We start from the raw sequence: 22,685 nt of genomic DNA, 5'->3' as shown, positions 1-22,685 counted from the left end.
GCCCCATGACCACGCGCAAGCTCGTACTGGAACCCTTCAAAAAGTGACCCCTTCTGTCTGCGGTCCTCCCCTCCGGTCACTCATCTTCCTTATCTGTAAGTTCACGGTGACACTGCATCAGTGAGCTTTTAATTCTTTTCTTGATTTCAAAGGCCACGTGCTTTTGGCACTGTCCTCTCCTGGCTGGAATTTACACATAGCCGTGCCCTTCCTGCACTGGCACTGAAGCGGCAGTGCTTTGTTACAGCCTTGCTGCTACAGGTAACACCCCCGCGCCCCCCACCCCCAGTTCTCTCACCCAGCTCTCTGGTTTTCACCCAGCTCCTCTCTCCACCGCTCCCCATCACCAGCAAGAGTCTTGCCTCTGCCCAGCATGTGGATCCCCCTCTTCTGCTGCTAGCCCCCTCTCTGCTGTCTCCAGCCGCAAGTCTTGAATCAACTGCTCCTTCCTATTACCCAGCTCCTCACCAAGTCTAACCAGTCCACAACACCGTTTTGTTTGTCTGTGCTCTCACGCCAGGCCATGTTTATTTTTACTTCTAAGCTCACGAATGTAGGCTCGTTCCCCTCTCAACCTTCTTTTTTTTTCTCATTCTGTCCTCTTAATGCATTTTCACTGAAACTTTTAAGAGGAGAATCTTTAGTGAAGATTTAAGAGGTCAGACACCTGGCTGCCATTGCAAAGGAGAACTAATTAATTTAGGTGCCTTTACAAACAGCCAGCTACATTCACGTAGTCGTGTTTTTTAAAGCCTTTGCATCGACCCCTCACAAGTTCTTGTCTCCATCCTCCGATCAGCCTGGACAGGTCCGTGTCCCAGAGAGATGCTGCTCTGAGATCACGTGCATGTGCTCTGCCTCCCCACCCCCCCCAACAGTCTCCTTGTTCATGTAATTTTCCTTAAAAATAAAAGCTTACGTTCTTCATGTGCTCAAGTATCTGGCTACTCTCCTGGGACCCTTTACGCCCATTCATATTACTGCTGAACCGCTATCTTCTTGATTTGGCACGAGCAGGCAATATCCATGTGGCTTATGGATTGCGTGTCCCGCTCTAAGCAATCAAGTTAGCACCTTCTCCCCCCACCACATGCCATTTCTTTGTTAGTTCTCCTACAAATGATGTGAAATTATAGCATCCCTTCTACCCAACCACTGAAACGGCTCTTCCTCCATGTCATTGACACATTCCAAAACCATACTCCTACCATTTTTACATCTCAGCTCTTACTTGCTTTGGTTGTATTTCGAATAAAAATAATCCCTAAAAATCAAAACAATCGGATTTTGAAAACATACACCTGGTCTACTTTGTAAAAAGGATGTTCGAACTTAACTCTGCTTTCATCTCTAGTACTCCAAGGATTATTTCTGCTTCCTACTTTCAACAGAGATACATACCACGTAGCTCAGAGCATCACTAGCAGTAAATTTAAAGCCACACGAATTGCTGTCGTAAAACTTTAAGCTTATTATGTAAATGAACTGCACTTTTTATGACAGCAACACTTTGACCATTACATCCATCTTTTTTGCTCAGCCTTACCCTCCTCTTTGCATTTCTCTCTCCAGAGAAGATTATCTTCAGCCAGAATTCTCCAGTAACGACATGTCTGGGCTGCCTGCAGAAGGTCCCTGGGTTCCAGGAATGACAGCACATACAGTGCCAGCTGGGAAAAAAGAAAACAGAATTTTCTGCGTTGCTTTTGAAAGGAAAAGTGAAGTAACTCCAAGTAATAGCACGCATGAGGGGCTGAAATACAGAAAACTGAAACAATAAATTATTAAACAATCTCAGAAACTTATCGGAGCTACTGTTCATTCCAGTGGGCAAGTATCACGCAGAAAGTATTCACGAGAAGAGTCATCCTAAGTAACTAAATCCACGTGGATCCCATCAGAAATGGCTCTTCTGTTTGCAAGGAAGTAGATGTCAGCTGAAATCATTATTATGTTTTTTACAAATGCAACCCACGTTAATTGGAACCATTAACAGAATTATTACTAAAATAACAACGTCTATGTTATTTTAGCTAACAAGTACATCAGAAGTTATTTTGAGAGTTGAAAGTACAACACTCGCCACGTGAGCAAATAGGAAAGTACGCTGTGATGAGTAACGTGGCTCAGGAAAGCCTAAATACAGAACAAGTAAATGCTACACGCACTCGAGTTCAAAAGCACTCTGCAGCTGTAGGGAACGCAGCATACGCATCGCTCATTTTCTGATTAGGATGCAAACACACTCCCCTAAGTGGTGTTACAGGGAGTTTTACGGTCTGGGATGCAGAAGGATTGAAATATGTAACTTCAATACTGTACACAGGATGCTACCAAAAACGTATGGGAAATCCCAATGAGCACCAGAAGATAAATAGAGGATGAACTTTTCCGTGTGACAAAATTAAAGGTTATTGGGCGAATTCAGACCTCAGCTGACTGAACTAAGCCATAAAATGACCACGACAAAACCCCCAAAATCTCCACAAATATCTTCCGGTGTACTGACGTCTTAAACAGGGACAGAGGCACCCAAAACACGATCCAAAACACAGGGACAGGTATCACTAAGGGTAGGATGACCAAGTACAGCTTTGCTACTTGACAGCAACAATGCACCTCCCCAGTCATGGAAAATAAAATTACAAGATGCAGGAGAGTCACTTCCATGGCTAAAAACTCTGCAGAAAGAACAGTAGCGATAAAAAGTGATGCAGAGAACTACTTACATGCTGAAACAGCGGGGCCTTTCTCAGTAACTAACAGGACGCAAAATTAATCGAGGAAATCAGATCATCCACTTTTACTCCTGTTTGATGTATCTTTCTGTGTTTAGGATTTTTTATTTAATTTTTAGCTGAAGTTATGATGCATATAAATAGAATCTGCCCTTCAAAGCAGCGCAAACTGATTCACTAAGGAACTCATAACCGGAGGCTGTTGACCTCAGCAGATTTTTGACCTTATTATGAGAAACATTTACTTTCAGTAATCCAGACCAGCCAGTGACTGAGCAGGAAATAAAAATTCAGTATGCCAGAACTGTCTGCATTTTGACTGCACACACACCTTGTTTGAAAGTCATCCCCTGCAGCTCACACTGCCACGTCTGAGTCACGTAGGACTCCACGTCTGAGGGACCCGTGTCTTAAGTTACGCGTTAGATCCCATATGCACCCCAGGCCATAAGGCTGAGGAATCTCCCTTCCCTCCCGACTCAAGGACCCAGCTTTTAGGACCTGGTGTGAGATTCTGCAAGAGCAACAACTGTACCTCATCCTTTTAGGCTTTCTGTCTTAATTCCTGGTATGCAAAATCATTTAAGAAGTGCTGTTTCTTAACACACATCAGACAGTCCTGCACGCAGCAAGAATCAAAACACGAGAGATCCTTTCCATTTTTGTTGATGTTCCTTAACTGAGAGCACAGTTTGTTTAAATATCACTTGTCCTATCTATATGGATACGGATGCTTGCTAAGATGGTGGTAATTAAAACCTGTGAGCCAACTGATTCTAAAACAGGTTACATATGGGTGACATTTATTTTAGACTATATTTATCTAAATAGTCATCAAGGGTCAACACAGCCCACAGTTGACTTTAAGATTAGCAGTGCATAAGAGATGACGCCCCTTTGTCTCCGCTCATGGCTCTAGTTTTAAGAAAACTTCAGGTAGCACAGATCTGACCTTTGACTCAACTGTATTTACCACCACTATCTGCTGCAAGTGTTAGTAATGCCCAATAATAAGCAGTCTCTCAATTTTTTTTTTTTTTTTTTTTTTTTTTTTTACACACACACACACACGCAGCACTGACAAAATTCCTGTGGCCGATTTCAGCAAAACTCAAAATCTTTTGGTTTCTAGACCTGGTTTTCACAAGTAATTTCAATAATTCTTTCTAGAGTCTCAGGAAGAAAACAGGGGTGTTCGTTTCAGATTAACTGTTTGACTGAGTGCTTCCTCAGGAGGAAAGCAAACATTTCGTTGGTTATTCAGCTATTAAAGTTACTGTCCTTGCCTTGCTGAGAACGTTTCGGAAGAAAAGCCCTCCTGTCCAAATGATCGCCTTGCTCTGGTTAGCTAACAAAACCACTGTGTTGCATCCAACAGCACCGGAGACAGCCACAGATGTTAACGTGGAGCGACGACTCCAGAGAGCGTGTTTTCACGGGGCGCTGGCTCTGACGGGAAGGGAACCCCGTTCACAGAACCACTGACCCCAACAACCTGCTCCTACCCCCGCAGCCCCGTTCGGCACCCCCTGGTGCAGCCAGGCTAAGCAGCCGGGGAGGGCATCGCTCAGCAGGCCGGGGTGAAGCATGAGGAGAGGAGGGGGCGGACTCAGCCCGATGGGTTTTTCTGTTTAACTTGGTTCATTTTGGTGACAGTGACTGGGAGTTAGGAAGCAAAAATTATTTCAGCCAGCTTCACTGGTGAAGTCAACCCTTTCATGAAGCTAAGCGCTTGGCAATATTCTGGTTTCAAGAGGCAAGAAAAACCACTAAAAATAAACAACTTAAGCACAAGGAACTTACATCGGAGTCAAGAAACATAAGTGAGGAAAAGTTTTCCAGCTAAATAGAGTATCTTTTTTGTGAAGAAATTGCTAAAACAGAAATAATCAGTAGTTACAGCGTAACTAGATCGCTGGTTGTACTTGATTTAGTTTTGCCACTAACTCATGCAAAGACAAGTGAGCTGCGAGTTCGTGTTAGCAATTCAGTATTAAATTTCCAGACTTAATAGATGCAAAAGTGGCAAAGTATCTTCTGTCTTCTCAAAATATAAAGTCGTGCTGCCTTCCTCCGCCTCCAAACTAAGGCTGCTTTGGGCAGCTTCTCTAGAAACACGGCAACCATGTAGAGGTCTTACTAAACTCTTCTCCTCCCCCAGTGTCCTTTCCATTTATGAAGAAGGCTGTCACAGGACGTGCTTCTGTAACTACTAATCTCACGTCACGTGTACCCAGTGAATACTTGCATAAATTGCTTCCAACCCCTACAAGGGAAGACTGTGACACGTCCTGATTCATGAAGATAGGACAGCATATCAAGGGAAAGACCATATAAGGGTCTTGTACATCCCAGTATTCAGAAATAGGATATCTACCAGGAAAAAATACCAAGAAACAGAGATACAGCACAGTCTTCGGGTAATAAGACCGTGTTAAACACAGCAACCAAGTATCAGCACCAGAGTATCTTTAAGAACTTGCTTTGTAACGTGTTAGTAACCGAAGACTTACAAAGACTTCAGTCCTCTTGAAAATTTTCACATGAAAAACCCAACACGCGGTAGATCTGGCAAAAGAAAACAGACTCCCTCCCCACTCCAAACAACAAAAGAATTTTCAATTCCCTAAAATCAGTCAAGGTCAGAAGTGCCATTCCTAAATGAACTAAAATGCCTTCATTTAGTAACTGCAGCAAACTGAGTTTATAATCTTTCATACCCACCCTCATGTCCTAGTTGCAAGGATATCCAAGGATTGCTCTCCTGTGTACAGCGTTTAGTTACACATGCTGAAAAGCACACACCCTGAAATCTGAATCTTAGATTCTCTTTAACCTGATATAACATGATCTGATGATTTGCAGTAAAGGATTTACTGTAAGATATCTGCTGAATTAGGGTTTAGCTTTATCCTTAGTGAGAAGTGCTTTTCCAGGTTTACTTTTGGATTTTTTTGTAGAGGTTTTAGGGCTCAGTTTATTTAAAATAAATTCAAAGATATTTACAAAAACCCCTTCCACTTAAGGCATTAAACAATAACGCTTATACTTACAGAATAACATGCAGAAAGGTCTTGCATTCAGAGGAAATTTTTCTGTGTGCGTGCCCTAACAGAATTAGTTCTCAAAGAAAAAGTACAATCAACCCAATTAAGATAGGTATTTTTAAAGCTACTGGGATTTTGTGTAAAGGAGTTATCTGAATTTCCAGGTATCTGAATGCCTACCGAGAGATAAGGGTGCGTTAATCCGAAATTACAGCAGCCACGTTATGGCAGTGTACCCAACCGTGGACCTGCAACATCAGTTTACATGACTACGCTGGCAAAACCGGGAATGCCACAGTTAGCACGGAAGTTTTTAAACGGTGGCAGCCGAGGCACTACACAGTCCAGTATTAACCTAGATTTCTCACCTCTTTTGGGAGCAAGGAAATGAAGTCTCTTTGAAACTGGGGCTCTATCACTTGCATCATGTGTTTTACTTGTGTTGGTTCACAACTATCGATCAGTTCATCTAAAGCAAGTAATTTCTCTGGTCCACTCCAGCTCTGCAAGACAAAAAAAGAAAGAACAGTAAGCTTAGTTTAATACACTAGTTTGGTTTATATTAGTAAACGCTGTTGCTTTGCCAATAAGGCAAGCTAAGTTTCCTTGTAGAGCTGTATACAAGCATGTAAAGAGCATGCAAAAAGCCAGCAAGATAAATGCTCATGTTAATTACACAAAAATGAGAAGTTAATCAACAAAAAATATTGAAAATTACTACACTGATTTATAAGCTAAGAAAGGATTTGTTATACACACACATACAGATTAGCAATTAAATAGATAATAATATTTAATAATAATAATTAAATTAATTAAGCTTCTTTTGAAGTTCATGAAATCTACACACACATTACTGACAATGAAGATGTTGCAACAGGACCTGCTCCCTCTCTGTCTTTCTCCACTGTGCATTCAAGTGAGATGATAACTTTGAACCTTTATGTTTCATCCGGCAGACCAAAATCTTTACATGAAACAAGAGGAAAGGAAAGAGAGAAACTTCTAAAAGTACATCAGCGTACTGCCTGCTTACTACTACGATATGTCCCCAAGTGACAATGCTGTAATTTCCAAATCCTGGCTATAAACCAAAGTATATTTTGTAAGTATCAATTTACACTTCAATAAACAGGGAATTTTGATTGGTAATTTTCTTACTTCACATTTTTACTAATGGGCACCATAAAATTTGAATATTTTAATAAGGCACTTGTCTGAAAGCACAGCAGATTAACAACATCATTTGTAGAAAAAAATTAATAACTGAATATACTGCACATCTGAAAAGCATGTCTGAAACTCGCCTGTGCTCATCAAAGAGTTTTGATTTGTTATGTGAAAACAATTTAAAGAAAAAAAATAATTTCTACAGGAAAAAACAACAGCCACCGCTAACTGATTTAGCAACAGAATTAGAGCATGAATAAAGGCCTTGGAGAGGAGAGAAAATGAGACATCGCAGTTTTTGAGAGCATTCACATTCATATTTTTGAGTGTCTTCTAGAGTGACATTTACAAGTAAATTAGCACATACAAATGATATTATAGTTATGGTAAGAGGCTAACTGAAATTAAAAAAACACGGCAAGATACCTTACAATTAAGATTTCTCTATTAATCTGCCATGTACCTCAGGACCTTTATGACTCATGCTCTAAATTTCTGTCCTCTGGATTCGATTCTGACAATTAACTCCGGTCTCCACAATACTACAGTGTTTTCATATTGTGAAGTTTCTACAGAACAACGAGGCAAGTGAAGGAGAAGGTGGAATTTTTGAAAGTGAACGCAAAGCAGGCGTACACCCCGCTCTACTCGATGTAGAAAGATTGTGCTGCATCCTTTCTCCCCAATTAAAATGTCAAAATACTCAGGCTGCCAAGAAAAGTACCATTTACCCACGTGATGACCCAGCAGGGACTTCCAGGTGACCCCTCTCCATCGGGGCAGCGAAAGCAGCTTTGAGCTGCCCGACCGGGGGGCTGCCCCAACGGGAGGGGGCAAGGAAGTTCCTACAACCCCAGCCTTTCCACACACTGCTGGCAACTGGTAAGGTGGTCTAAACTGGCAAGAACCTACTCCCCGTCCGTGGGTGTGTAAGGCACCGTGTGAGACGAGGGTTTCCACGTCTCGCATCCAATACCTCAGACCATTAAAAAGAAGCAAGAACGTCTCAGCATAAATTGCAGCAGTGCTGTTATAAACAGCTTTTATTATAAATTTCTTTCAATAGAAACATTTGCATCAGAGCAGTTCTCCATAAATCACGCACCGAAGAACTGTTTATCTCACCAACTTTCCAACTGCTGTTTGTTTCACTAACCCAGAGCTTAGCTGGTGTTAGGTACAAACATTCGCAATCTTTAATCTCATCTGTCAGCCGTGTTTGAATTTAGGAGAATTAAAAAAAGGGAAAGTAATACCTGTGCTACTTCCTTGTAATATAAATTCCCAAGGTCAGTCTACCCTTAAATTATAAACAGCTACATTTATTAAATTAGAACAACTCAACTGAAAAGCACTGTTTTATGCTGTGGCAAACATTGCTAGCAGTTATGAACATTATGACTAATAATTTCACCGTACACTATCTTAATCTGCAACTCTCTTACACTTGGACATTGCTGTTTTTAAAACGTAATACAGATCTCAACAGAAAAGGTAAAAGATTCAAGAATGGGAAAGAGATGCTAATGAATAAAAGCATCCTTCATCTGTCCATTCATCATCAGGGGATGTCTACAAGCAGCTCTTTTTAAGCAATCAGCTGCTACAGAATGTTTTCTCTAGGACACTGTCCCCTTAGTCTTTCACTTAAGCAAACAAACCTCCAGCTACAGTCGGTAAGGGGTCTCTGAGGGAAATGTCTGGCATGGAAAATTGGGATGAAGCCTTGCCAGATGAACACAACGGTGCGTTAACGAAGGCAAGACTAGTAAATTACTGCTTCTGGGCCCCATAGCTTGATCCAGTTGCAAAAAAATTGCACGCAGCACATGGAGCAGAGAGGGTAAGAACTAAGTTTGTGGTTTCGGTAAGGAACACCAGTGAACAAATGTTGCAGAAGAGGAAGAAAAAGTAAATGTGTGCCAAGCTGTTTGCAAAGTTTCAAACACTGTAGACGACCAGAGACTTCTGAGACACGTGGTGTAGCATCCAGATACCTTGGATTTCTACCAGCTGATTCCCTTTCAAATTGAAGATCCTTGTAAAAGAATATACTTTATCTTTAAAATGCATTTGATTAATTGGCTTTCCTCGTCTTCAAAACTTAAGTTTCATTTTAACGTAAAATTAAAAAAAAGGGGTTCCCCTAGCAAAGGTAACTCCAGGATTCATTCACATACCCCTTGGAAAGCCCGCAGGGACTACTGACACTGCTCTTTGAATGACGTGAGATTCCTAAACAATCTTTCCCCCTCTTCCCTCCCATTTCCTCCAGGAGGTGGTGATTTCTCAGCCAAGGCCTTTTGGCTGCTCCATACCATTTCCTCATGGAATGCAGTTGCTGCAACCATGGCACTAGCTACCTGAAAACCATCCCTTCTTTTTCCCCTTTGATACTAAGCTTAAACGTCTTTCCTTTTTCAGGCATGCAAAACAGCTTTATAATCAATATAAATGACGTCTTCGCTGCTTCTACAACTTCTACAACTTCCACCTCAGCCCTCCTGTCCGACCTGCCACCTATCCTTTCCTCATCTCCTGATTCTGCACCTCTACTCTTCCATGGCCTGCGCTTTTCTATCACGCAGCTCTCATCTGCTAGCTCCAATTTGTACAGCTACAGTTTGTAGCAATTACGTCCTTTTCTATTACAGGTATATTTAGGACACCTATTTTAAAGGGTTTAATTTCAGGGTGCTCTTCTCCGTTACTGAGTTCTGTTAATGGAGGTCTGTCATCAGAGAGACCTGCAGGGAGGGCTCTCCCGCAGCCTGCTTCCATCCGACTCCTGGATCAGTTACCCAGAACCCTGCCACCCTCCACCTCGAAGGCATCTCAGTCTGGATAAAAACAGTACGTAAGCAAAACCCACTGAAAGAAACACCATCTATACCAGCAGCGACTGGTTCAGACCCTCCCACCCCCGCTACGGGTTGGGCAAAAGAGAGTTTTTTTCCCGAAAGGAGTCTAGTTTATATGTATTAAAACTACCCTGAGAGCCAAAGCGAAGGGAAACAGGCAGGGATGATCGGGAGATCTGCTTTAAATCTGCATCACTCCTCTGAAACCAACGGATGCCGGTGACAGGGCCAAAAGGGGTACGCAGTGGCAGTGCAGATCTCCCCCACACTGTGCGGGGGGGCTGTACAGAAACGCCAACCCCCCAGCCTAGCCCCACCACAGGAGCACCCAACAGAAAATGCTGCAGTGCTGGCTGTGATACAGTCTTAACCACCTGCTTCATCTAAGAGGTAAGACTACTCAGTCGCACCCTTATGCATTCATAAGCACCGCTGGAAGAATAAGAAATGGAGAATGGTAAGTAATTTGAATTTAGGTGGCTTAGCCAACTATTTATGTAAAAGCAAGGAACAGTACTGTTGCCAGCCAGAAATGGCAAAAGCATTCTGGACACCCTCTAAACTGCTGAGAAAGAAATGCTTCCAATTTTAGGTAAAATAACAGTGTTCATTAGTTACTCAAAGTGATTGCCTATGCTTACTGTGTATGGAACAACTTTTCAACATTAGTATTCCAAAAAAAATGCATTTTTTTCATCACATTACTTAAATAAAACTCAACATTGTAAGTATGTGAAATAGGAAGAACGAAGAGAGAGAGAACTTAATAATTTTTAAAGCAGTACCATCTCTGACACTTAGCATGCAGCTGATTTCTTTTTTTCCTTATGGCAAGCAATTTTGTGACTAAAAAAATACATCCTGCTTCAAATAAAATAAAGTTTCTTGCGAAAGAAAAAGATCTTGTAAAGATACACTTGGGCACTGAGTTTTAAAAATCTTATAGTGGATATTAAAAAGACCTGAAGCCAAGAGCCACTGCAAAACAGGAAAAAATAAATAAGCCTTTAAGGAAATAAATGGTTTGAACCTATCAAAATGCTTTTCTCTTTCCTGACTAACATTTCATTGAAATCAATATACATCTTCATTTTGAAAGGGAAAGTGCAACCACCCTTCCAACTGTTTTTCCTTTCTGCATTAGTTTGTCACTTTCAAAATAAAAGGCTTAGATCAACTACAAAATATAACAGCAGCAATAACATATAAAAAAAACCTTAAAGGCCATCTTCAGTTCCCTTAGTATTGAAGAGTGGTCTTGCTTGTTAATTTGAAAAGATAATATAAGGAGAACGACTGAAGGCCATATATGTGAGAGACTTCAGAATAATGGAGTACTGCTTGTTACTGCCAGCTTCTGTTCCAAAGGACAGTGCTACCTTGAAACAGTACATACGTCCAGCTAATGTGTCCCTGGAAATTTAGCTTTAAAATTAATTTGAAATATATTTTCATATAAAATAAGATGGTGCTATTAGGTAGACTTAGCAGGCATAAGGAACATAAAGGAAAGCCCTCCCCATTTCTCCTTCTGTACAGGAAAATCTTTGCATTGCAAGAATGATGCTACATGTGCCATTTAATTCTGCCCTTTGGGCACAGCTAGCTGCCCTTACTTTAAGAATGTGCTTTTATCGTTTGACTGTTTAAGACTCGCCCCTTTCATCAAATTCACATGGAAAATAAGCACACACAGAATCAGGTGGCTTGGCATTAGCCAAGGAGATGTAACACTGAGATGTAGCTACGTGACTTTGAAAGCTTTTGGTTCTAAAATAAAGAACCTCCTTTTGTGAATACAATAAAAACTAGCAGTGACAGAAGTGATCAATAAGCACTACTTGATGATCTCCAGTTATGAGAGAGAAGCCTCTCTCTCTCTCTCTCTCTCGTATAGATCAGCATTTAGTACTGCAACTAAGTTTTTTGAAAAGCCAAAAGTACCTAATTACATATTTACTAAAGCACTTTAGTTTCTACATTACTAACCCTGAATTTGGGACCCTAAAATACTAACAACTTAACTACAGGCAAAACTGCCACGGGCTTACAGACTTCTTTTCCTTATCCTGACCAAACAGCTGACAGCAACACTCTGACTGTCAAGCATGTTTGCACCCCACTCTCAAACATTTTTGCACCCCACTCTCAAACGTTTTTGCCTTTCATAATATTTTTTTATAGTATGTAACTTTTGATAACGAGCAATCTTACGTGAGAAAATAAACACTGTGCATTGTAGATAACAAAATCAGTTTTGTTAGTACAAAGGCTTTAACATTACCAAATGTTAAAATACAGTGTAGTACTACATTATCATGTATATGAAGTACCATTCAAGTAGGATTCTCAGGGGTTAAAAAGACATATTTCTATGAACAATCTCAAAAGAGATCCATCATACTAATTAACTGTTAATATTTTCAAGAAACTGAATTATGTGTACAAGAGTATCTTAATTCCAAACTTCCAGTGTTTTAAGCACAATATAAATGTGTAAAAATTAAAAGGGAAGAAGTTCTACATTATTATTTTAAGATTCAGAACTGACAGTGATTGAGATTAGTGGTATTATGTGGCAGCATGAATCAAGCCAAAAGCACGCTTCTGCCTGCAAAATCGTATGCTCGCTACTGTATGTACAATATTGCTCTTCTATCTTTGCCTGTATTCTATCTAGCTGAAACAATGCCTGCATTAGTTAGCTACTCCTTTTGAAAATGTTTTTAGAAGTAACCATTTATTAATCAAGATAGGAAGACATAATATTTCCATTTTTCAAGTCAATGACTAGGACTCCTCCCTACTTCTTAAAAATACAGAGCAAAACTGTACAGTAAAGAGATCTCCACGGTACAGGTTATGGAATGGGAGCAGAGGCCTGCCCCAAACTGCATTTGTATTAACAAACACAAAATTGGCTTAGGTGCTACCAGATCTGTGTCCATGCAGATGTCAGTTTTGACCTGTTCGAGTGGTCCAGAGCACTGTCCTTCACTCCTTTTCTTTTGTCAGATTAAGTTTCAGACATTGCTGAAGGCTGTTGGAAAGAAACAGAAAACCTCTTTCCCGCCTCCATTCAGTCGTGTACTCATGAGTTGGCTGACATTGTGCTCAGTATACAGAGATCAGTAAAAATACACATTGAGTTTCCTTTTAATCTACTTCTGCAAAACTTTTCTTTCTATTCTTAGAAGACACCAGACTTAGGACAAATTCAGTGCTACACCCGCACTGAAGCAACCCGTGCACTAAAGCTCACTGGTCTCCAAGTGAAAACGTTTCAGGTTAGACTGAGGCCGTGGAGGGAGCTGTTACATTTGGACAGACTTTGCAGAAAATGTGAAAACATCAAACAGGAGGGGTTATTTTATTAAGAAACCACAGAAAGCAGTTATTTTGGGGGGATCTCTACAGTAACTAGCTGAAACAGGGAACAGCAATTCCTCAAAGTTAATGCCCATTTGTTTTTGCAACACTACACAAAATCAATGACAGAGACATTCTGGGATGTGTAAGGAGGACCGCCTCTACCCAAGCAACCTTTTACTTAAATCATGGCAGCAAGCTGCTTCAGATGATTATTTTCTAAGCACTGGGTACCTGAAACATTTTCAGCCATTCCTGAAGGCCCGTTGGTGGCTGTACAGATGTAATGCGGCGACGTTGCTGTCCCTGGCCATTGGCTGCCCTCAGGTCCCCAAAAGTAGTAGGTGTGGCAGAGCACGGCACCAGCCCCGTAGTACTACGACACAAATAAAAAGTGACAGTCACATGTAAAACATTGAGGAAAATTCACAAGTCTGTTGCAAGAACCAAAAGTCTAGTACAGAATTTGCAACCGGTACTGAAACTCTGCGTGCAAAAGCAGCGATGTGAAAAATTGTTCTGCTGGTCACTCAGGGGGTCAGTTCCCTCACTTTTATAAATCCGCCTGTTTCTAACCACCGCAGTGCTGATCCTCCAGCTAGGGGGAAAATGGGGATCACCTTTCAAGGCTGAAAAATCACCGCTCCGTTAATTGGCCAGCAGGTTGTCTATGAGGACGCAGGTTTATATATTCCTTCCCTTGCCAGAGTATTTCCTCTCCTTCTGGGCTGCATTTGTGCCTTCTGACTGGTGGTGTAGGAAGCCAGAGCTCAGTCTCACCTGTACATGAGATGTGCTAGTGCTGCTTCATCACCAAACAGAAAAAAAAATGTATCTATTTTTAGCTCTTAATATATTTTGTTGACAAAGAGCTAGTAATATCAAGCAGTTCTAGTGGCTTAGTGGTTTGGAATTAGGCTTCGAAATAACTCTCTACAGTCTTTTAAAGTTTGTGTGTTGATGGAGTGACACAGGAATTAAAGCGGGGGGTGAGGTGAAGAGGGAAAAGGAGCCAAAGGTGCTCTCTGAATTACAGTTTGATTTTTTCACTCTGACATGTTAAAAACCAGCTCATTCATACAGGATGGAGCTTTTAAAAGAGCCTGGATTAAGCTGCTATTGTAGGAGTCTAAAGAAATACAGCTGACTGGGTTTTCTTTTTTTTTTTTTTCCACATAATGTAAAGTACTTCGTTCACAGAATATCAAAGTTGTATTCCCTCGTAGGAAATTTGGAACTCCAGTAGTGTTTGCACAAGCATGAAAATTTTAAATACAGTGTGGGACTCCAAAAAACCCTTTGCTTTTGTGTATGATAAATCCACCTTTTTAGCAGGTATGAGCTTCGGGGTTTTACCGACTTTTCAGCGGCTACAGTAATAGCTTCAAATGATGCAAGGCAAGTTAATTTTAATATTTCTCATCATACTCTACAAATATTTCACTCTTTCTTATTCTGAAGGACAATCACAGCATGCTCTAACATTTTACCCAAACTGGCAAAGAAAAGTAAAGATTGAACAGACTTATTTTTAACTGTTATTTTTACTGAGTAGTAACAGAAACAGAAGCTGATCTAAAACTACTGTTTCACAGATGAAGGATCCTCTTAATGACATCTGTTTACTGGCTTTACCTGTTATACACAAAGAAGGTTTATCAGGCTTGCCAATTTTAAAGAGAGTGTGATCCTAGGGAAAATGCAAACAAGCAGGCACAGGAACTGCATCATTTGCCTAAATATTATTTAAATAAAATACAACAAACAGTTTAAGAGAGAGAGGATCAGGTGTTATTTTAAGGGTTCTTTTACGCCAGTAATGACTTAGAATCCAAACAATGTCAGTTGAAAGTTTTTTTAAAATAAAATCTGGTTTTACAGCTTGCTTACTCTCATCACCTGTACAGAGATCCAGCAGAAGGCCTATCATTGAAGGTCCAAAATAAGGCCCTTAAAATTGGCTTATATTGGATCTGAGCAATACGTAGCCTTGAGCTTGCTCCAGTAGAACAGTTACACTTTAATTTCTCCCGCTGTAAACTGATTCTCAGTCAAAAACAGTTATTCAAAACAGGAGCTAAAGGCCTCTTTCCTTTGACCCGAGATTAAACCACAAAATTTCTGCTCACGCTTTACTTCTCCCGTATGTTTTCTTTCCCCCAAAACAGCCAGCCAGGTTTCTGTGGAAGCTAAGCTGGACAAGCCCAGCGGTTCCTCTGAATCTGACTGGTACACTTGACAAAAAGTGTACTTTCTTTACTGCTGAACTGTTTACTCTCGTGGGAGTGTAGAGGACAGTGTGTCACCCAAGGATCTGGTGGCCAACAAGAGTGTTCTTCCACGAGACTGATTTAGAGACCCGGAGAAGCTGCCAGCTTGAGGCTTGAGGGGGATGTGGAAGCTGCAACTCGTGGCTTCTCAGCAACAAGACGTGGCCTCTTTTTTTCTCTACTGCAGTGTTTACACATCTGAAAAGCAACCCCGGAACCTGCTTCCCCACACCATCCTAACTTTTCACTCATCACCCGACTAACCTCTTAAAGGAAGAGAAATAAAATATAAATTACTTTTGAAAGATCCATCAGTGACTGAACACCACTATAGCGTGTTCAGAAGAAAAAACATCCCCAGACAATTTTGGGAGGCAAGCGCAATGCTTGCGGGAGGGCTGATGCTCATTACAGGGAAAAAACATAACGTGGTGTAAATTCAAACAGGATGGGAAGCAGCGTGACATCTGAGCACAATTGTTATGGCAACTATAGAGTAAGAACTGCAATTGTAAGGCATGCATTGAGGGCCCTACTCTACCACTGCTTCTCATGCCCAGGAGTGCTTTACCCCATCGAGCCTCTGACCAGAACAGCAGCGGTTATTTGTGCGGTCTGGTGCCATTTAGGAGTAGTAAGGAAGCAGACTAGAACCCGTAATACTTTCATATTGTGGATAACAAGTATGTGTGTGTTCCTGTTAAGATCAGATGGTCTGCTCTGCCTACATAAATTTCCACTCTCTCATTCCTGTTGCCATAGCAAAGTGATACATTTGATCACAGTTTGTAATAGTCTTAGGGTTTATCATTATGTCCCTTTTAAAAAACCCGATTGATTTTGTTCCCAGGAATGTTTCAGCCCTTAAAAGGTCTCTTAAGTAAATGGGCATGGTATGTTTACAATGAAACACAAACCTCAACTGAAGAAATGCAAGTCTGGCTACTTCATTAAAACTCATCTTCAGTTCACGTAATTTAAATTAGCTAAGCAGTACACGAATGCTGATACCACCCCTTCTTTGCTTTACAGTGCTTTAACATTAAGAAGAGCCATGAATCAGGCTGAGCACTTGGAAAGACAGGATATACGCAAGAATCGGGATCCAGTGATCTGTTACTGCATTTAATTACCTTGTGTATTCCGAGACTTTGCAGGGTTTCTTTCCCAGAGAGAAAGAACGGACCTCGGAGCCATGGTCCAACTTTCTCTTCATCTGCAAGGTGAGGGAAAAAAGTAACAACACGGATTTAGTTACATGACCAGCCTTACTTGCACGTACTTCTGTAAAATTAATCCATTTTTACCTTCGATATCGAATTTCAACAAAGTTGACCTTCACAGGAAGATGATTTAAAGCAACATTTTAGTTTCTAGCTTCAGCAATATTTGATACCTGTTTTAAAGGGTGCGCGGATACATGGTTGTTGCTTTAGGGTCCAAAATCTACTGGAATTATATTATTTTCATTTCCAAATTTCAGATGTGAAAAAGTGTGCAGAACTCTGTGTTGGTTTATTTACTAAGCTGTTCTCTCTCTATTCTCTGGGGAGGGGAGGGAAAGAACTAAAGCAAACCCCTTAATTCTTTGTGTTCAGGTTCACTGCTAAGTCTCTCGTGGAAATGGTTAAATTTTAGGTAGCCTGTCTGCGTTATAAACCAAATACTCATTTGGGGGCTTAAAAAAATAGCATTCAAATATATTTTTTATTTTGCCTACCCCTTTAAAGTTGCACATAGAAAACATTTATAAAACTGCAGTAATACTGACAAATTAACTGACATTTTTACAACAAGGGTAAGGATAAAAAGCACTAAACCTTGGTCTTGAACGTCACCTGCAATTAGATATGATCAAAACCAAATAACGAGCAGGGCAGCTGCTAAAAGGGGAAGCCAGTCTGCAAAGATTACCAAAGAGATGGAAACCAGTGAAAGCCATGTTTATCCAGTCAGACAAACAAAGATTACTTTCTGCATATTTGGGTAATCTTTAACCACAGGCTTTTGGACTCAATGAGACACGTGTATGCCAAATGCTATTTCTGAGTTTTTCTTTTTTTTAAGATGTGATACACCAAAACACTTTAGCCAGCAGAAGAATGCTTACTGCTGTTTACAACTGTGAGCTGCAAAATACATAAACTACTTGCATTACAGTTCAGATTTCAGTGTGACCACTTGCTCCGTTTTTTTCAAAATTTCATATTTAAGATAGTTTAGAAGTTGGCATCTTTCTCACATGGCCGATTTGATCTTTTTTATCCTTATGTTATAACGTATTTAACCGTTTCTTGTATCAGTCTGCCCACCTAAAAACAAAACCCCAAAACCCCAACGGGATTCCAACTGAAGCTCCGGCCCCACATGCTTTTGTTGTGATTTTTCATTTTATTTTTGAAACTCCCGAAACACCGCGAGGGCTTTCCCCGAAAACAGTGGGTGAGGAGCTCGCGTTTCGCTTCGTTAGTGCTTACAAAGGAAAGCTAACTCAGGTTAACTAGTCCGGGTTTCACAGCGACGGCGACAACGCCCCCAGAAGAGCTTGCCGGGCAGGCGCCTCTCCTCGCCCATGCCTCCTCGCTTGGGACACCCCCCAGCACCCCACCGGAGCCCTCCCGCGCTCCCCACCCACCCACCCAGCCCCCCGCGCCTCCCCCCGGGGAACCCGGCCCGTGGGCACCACCGAAAAATCACGGACACCACCTCTTATCGCTGTGCCAGGCGAGCGAGCCAGCAAAATTACTGGAAGCCTAAGTAAGACGTTTGAGCATGAATTTCAGTATTCGATGACAGACTTTTCAGAGAGGGTTTTTCTCGTTCATGGGAAATTTTTATTTCCAGCCTGCCTTTCTAAGCGGTTATCATCACCACATCCCCCTTCTGCCTCTCCTAAGAGGGAGATGCAGTTTTCCAAAAGCACACCTTAAAAATAGGAAGTACGAAGCCTGCAGTAGAAAAAGCAGCTGTAGTGATTTACTCTTCTGCGTTAGCAAAGAAAACAATATACAGTTCTCTCTTCTGTTGCCTAATAATGATTTCACCCATTATCTTTTGGTTGGTGGTTTTTATTTTATTTTTTTTTCCCAGGTATTTTAGGGAACTTTCTCATGGGGTCCACCACACAGACAGACTTTCAGCATCTCAGAAGGCGCTAAGGAAATACACGGTCAAAAATGTCGTTTACCATAAGAAGAAGATAAAACTTTCTCTACAGCAGAGAGGTCTAGTGACAAGATTCAGACACCAGTAAGGTATCTGTGTAACCGAAAAACAGAAACCGCCGAGCAAACATCCCCCGTAAATATTTATTCTGTCGCTAGGAAAACACAACTCCTTCAGATAACGTTTATTTATCGAAATAATTGAGATTGCAGTATATTATTTAAAAAAAAAAAAAAAAAAAAAGGGGGGGAGGGAGGGGGGGAAGGTGGAGGGGCGCAGCAAACTGTATTCCGCATCGCCACCCGCCACGGAGCGCGGGCAGCCCCCCCCGCCCCCCGGCAGCCCCACTGCAGCCCCCGCCGCCACGTTTCCGCCCGCGGAGCGGCAGCGCGGAAGACGCGCGGAAGACGCGCGCACCAACCCCCCCCCCCCCGCCCCTCCCTGCCTCCCTCCGCGGGCGCGTAGCCCAGGAAAAGAGGAGGTGTGCGTGGGGGTGTGTGTGTGTGTGTGTGTGTGTGTGTGTGCGTGGGGGTAAGGCACGGCCACTCACTTTGTAGAAGATCATCTTGAGGGTGCCGTAGAAGCCCATGGTGTCGGCGCGCTTCCCCTTGCGCGGCTGCGGCGCGCCGCGGGCCCGGCGGCCGGGCAGGCGCTGGCAGTACAGCCCCTTCTCCGGCAGGTAGGTCACCGCCTCCCGCGCCGACATGCTCGGGCACGGCGGGCGGCGGCGGCTCGGCTCCGCTCGGCTCGGCTCGGCTCCGCTCGGCTCGGCTCGGCTCGGCCCGGCTCCGCTCGGCCCTGCCCTGCCCTAGCGCCCAGCCCGGCTCCCCCCCTGCCCGCCGCCGGCCTCCTCCCGCCCCCCGCCTCCCCCCGCGCCCGCCCCGTCCCTCCCTCCCCGCCCGCCTCCGCAGCGGCGGCGGCGGCGGCGGCGCGGCACTGCGGGCTGCGCGCCCGGGGGGGAGCCCGCGGGCCCCGGCGGCGGGAAACCGCCCCCACCGCGGGAAAACAGAAAGGCGGGCGGGGGGGGACGGGACAACACGACTTAAAAAAAAAAAAAAAAAAAAAAAAAAAAAAAAAAAAAAAAAAAGCGCTCTGGCTTGGGGTTATCCACCCCACCACTTTTTTTTTTTTCTTCAAAACCGCCTCGGAGGCCGGGTGGGGGGCCTGCCCCCCACCCTCGCTCTATTCCCCCAGAGCCGCACGCTTCACGGTTTTCCAGGCGGGAGCAAAACAAGCTCATTTCCACTAATTATAATTGTACCGTCGCCCCCGGCGAGCCTGGCTGGACTCGTACACGATTGCACTCCGTGGACGGGCGCAAATTAGTCCTTCAAAAGTGCAGTTAATTTTAGAATGATTTGAAACGCGCTACAGTTTTGCGAGGGGAAAAAAAAAAAGGTGCTGAAATACCCTCTATTGTTTAAACAATAGAATAAACGGGGTCTGAGGCTTTAGGGGTTGGAAGACCCGAATCCAACAGTTATGTAACACCCACTGAAATCCCAACCGGCAGCGTCGCGGCGGGGACGACGCGGGAGCGGGCCCAGGGTTTCCCGCGCTCCGGGGCGGCCTGCGCGCACCCGCGCCCCGCGCCCGGCCCCGCCGGCGACACCGAGGCGTCCTAGCTCGGGCTTCGCAGCCGGTGAAGGAGGCTCACCGGCATCGCAGCGGAAAGCGCCAAGGAAAGCCCTAGGTAATTACTTGCTAAAGAACGCGCCTTTTGCGGCCGTCTCCCACTCTGTGCACAGCAACGAACCTGTTCAGTTTACCCTTACGGTTCGATTCAAGGGCATGGGAGTTCCTGACATCAGACAGATACCTGCAACCAGCACAGCAGCGAGGCAGATTTTTTTTTTTTTTTTTTTTTTTTTTTTCCAGTTTCTAGACAGACAACTCAAATAAGAGATTCCAGCTTCTGCAGTTTTTCCTTGGTTGGTTTTTTTTTTTTTTTTTTTTTTTTTTTTTTTCCCCACCTCCTGCAAAGTTTGCTGCCCAAGTTCAGAGCAGAGCATACCCAGAGCACGATCTGAAGCTGCACAACGTTCCCCTGTAATTTTCCCCAGGTGCAGCGGGAACGCGAGGCGCTCAGCAGCCCTCCAGACTGATGCACTCAAACAGAAGCAAACACGTAGTCAGTTCCTGTTGACCTGAGGGGAAACCATCTTTATCACGCAAAGCAGTACCAAAAAAGTACACATCCAAAGGAGTGGAATTACTTTCTGTAATATCTGCCAGCCTCCTCATTAGTACTTAAAAAAAAAAAAAAATCTCATATTTATTGTTACTTTATAATAGCTAAGTGTTAGCACACTCAGTTAATGCAAAATCACTACCCCACTGCACACAAGATCCTGCTTCTCTATGGTTTTACATATATCTCCCATCCAACACCGAGTCCTCCTAGCCCTTTCTGTCTCCCATTGAAAATGGTTCTGCCCATCAAATCTTGGCATTTATGCCATTATCTATTAAACTGCAGTGCTGTATATTTTATGAGAACAAAATGGTCTTGAGTTGACTTCATACCTCAGATATGAACAGAGCTGTACATATCCCGGGAGACTATTACTGCCTTCCTTTGCTAGCACATCACATGCAAAGGGGAAGGAAAAAAAAAAAAAAAACACAGACTGCATATACACATTAAATAATCACAGGAAGCGAATTAATACCTAAATTATGAGAGTAAGAACGAATTTGAACATTTTTGCTGTGGGGATTTAGAAGCACTTCATGTACGTGCGTGCATAATGCCCTGTAATGTTCACAGCCACCTCTGCCCCCTCCCCAGCGCCCGAGTGCGCTCGGTGCGGAGGGGGGACGATGGCTGCTCTTCCTCCAGCATCGCAGCGGGCACTGGCAGGAAAGCCTCGGAGATCGGCCTCTCCCCCAGCCCAAAGGCAAGCATAACCTGACAGCATAACTAGATTTATCTTTTGAACAAAATGTGCTTCCGAGTAAGCAGTCAATGAGTTGAATAATAATTAGAAATTACTATTTTCCTCTCTTTTGGAGTACTACTATTGCCGATTCCTTCTCTTTTGATAATGATTGGCAGATATTCTCTCATGGTAAAAAAACACCGACTTAACTGCTAATCTCTCTGCCTCAGTCAGGACCCATGTGGTAACCCCAACAATCATTTGCTAGCGGTAGAAAACTTGGTACATCAGGTATTTATTCTGCACAAAAGATTTGGGGGGTTTCATGATCTGAGATACAGATACCACAGACAGATTTTGACATCTGAACGGTGACCATCTCTCATCTAGCAGTCTGCCGTTCTCAGAGCAAGAGACAAAAATTGCATATGGATATGGATCTGGCTCTCACTTAGTATTTTTCTCTATAGTGGTACCACTTCTGATTCTCTACAAATAAAGAATCATCCTCACTACCTCAAATTAAGTTCTACAGTCTCTGGGTAGTTGCAAGGCTACTCTGGTTGGGTGTCTGCTCTTCCCCAAAATGCCTAACCACAGCCTGGGCTCTCTATCGTTGACGGAGAGGAACACGCTCCACCAGAGGCTAAGGGCACCTCCTGCTAGGCTCCTGCTCTAAATTACTATCTAGAAAGGGCTTTCTCTCTCTCTCCGTTGACTTTGAGAACTCCCCAGTCCTCAGCAAAGTTTAGTGTCATGAATACACCACGCTCTCAATCGTAGGAAATTACTTAAGGCTTTACAAAAGTAGTGGGGAACTGCCCAACCTGGGAAGACTGAGCAGCGCTGCAGGTCACACTGCTTCACTCTGCACCTTCCTGGAAAATACCACGGGGGAGGAATAAGACCCCATCCCCTCAGATGCTTTTCAGGGCCCGACAGCAAGTAGCAGAGATGATGCATTCATTTACATCTCTACCGACATTGGCAATAATATTTATTGCAGTTACTTGTTACGCTCTGAGAATACTTAATGGTATAAAGTAAATGCTCATCACGAATTAAGGTACCTTGAAGAAGACTATAGTTTATAAAGCAATATTAAGAGAAGAATCAAAAGTTACCGTGTTTCTTTCTCTATTCGATACATATATTCAACTTCAAAGGTTGGTTCTATTTTGTT

At 42.9% G+C, this 22,685-nt stretch overlaps 1 protein-coding gene across 8 annotated transcripts in view; it reads right to left on the bottom strand.

Annotated features, from left to right (window-relative positions):
- The window catches only part of FBXW7 (F-box and WD repeat domain containing 7), a 191,462-nt gene that overhangs the window by 14,410 nt on the left and 154,367 nt on the right, over positions 1–22,685 (bottom strand). For 7 of the 8 annotated variants that reach the window (XM_042807634.1, XM_042807639.1, XM_042807637.1 and 4 more), the window contains exons 3-6: positions 16,589–16,671; positions 13,420–13,561; positions 6,154–6,288; positions 1,547–1,670 (exon numbers count right to left, since the gene is read on the bottom strand). In XM_042807634.1, coding sequence (XP_042663568.1) covers positions 1,547–1,670; positions 6,154–6,288; positions 13,420–13,561; positions 16,589–16,671 — 484 coding nt within the window. Of the gene's footprint in view, positions 1–1,546; positions 1,671–6,153; positions 6,289–13,419; positions 13,562–16,588; positions 16,672–19,170; positions 19,423–22,685 lie in introns of those variants that run through there. The other variant, XM_042807640.1, reaches the window with a different exon arrangement.

This window comes from Tyto alba, unplaced genomic scaffold, assembly GCF_018691265.1.
Source record: "Tyto alba isolate M040663 unplaced genomic scaffold, T.alba_DEE_v4.0 Super-Scaffold_6, whole genome shotgun sequence".
In the NCBI taxonomy this organism is placed as follows: domain Eukaryota; kingdom Metazoa; phylum Chordata; class Aves; order Strigiformes; family Tytonidae; genus Tyto; species Tyto alba.
The sequence above is the reverse complement of the archived record's forward strand: the minus strand, read 5'-3'. Positions and strand labels throughout refer to the sequence as shown.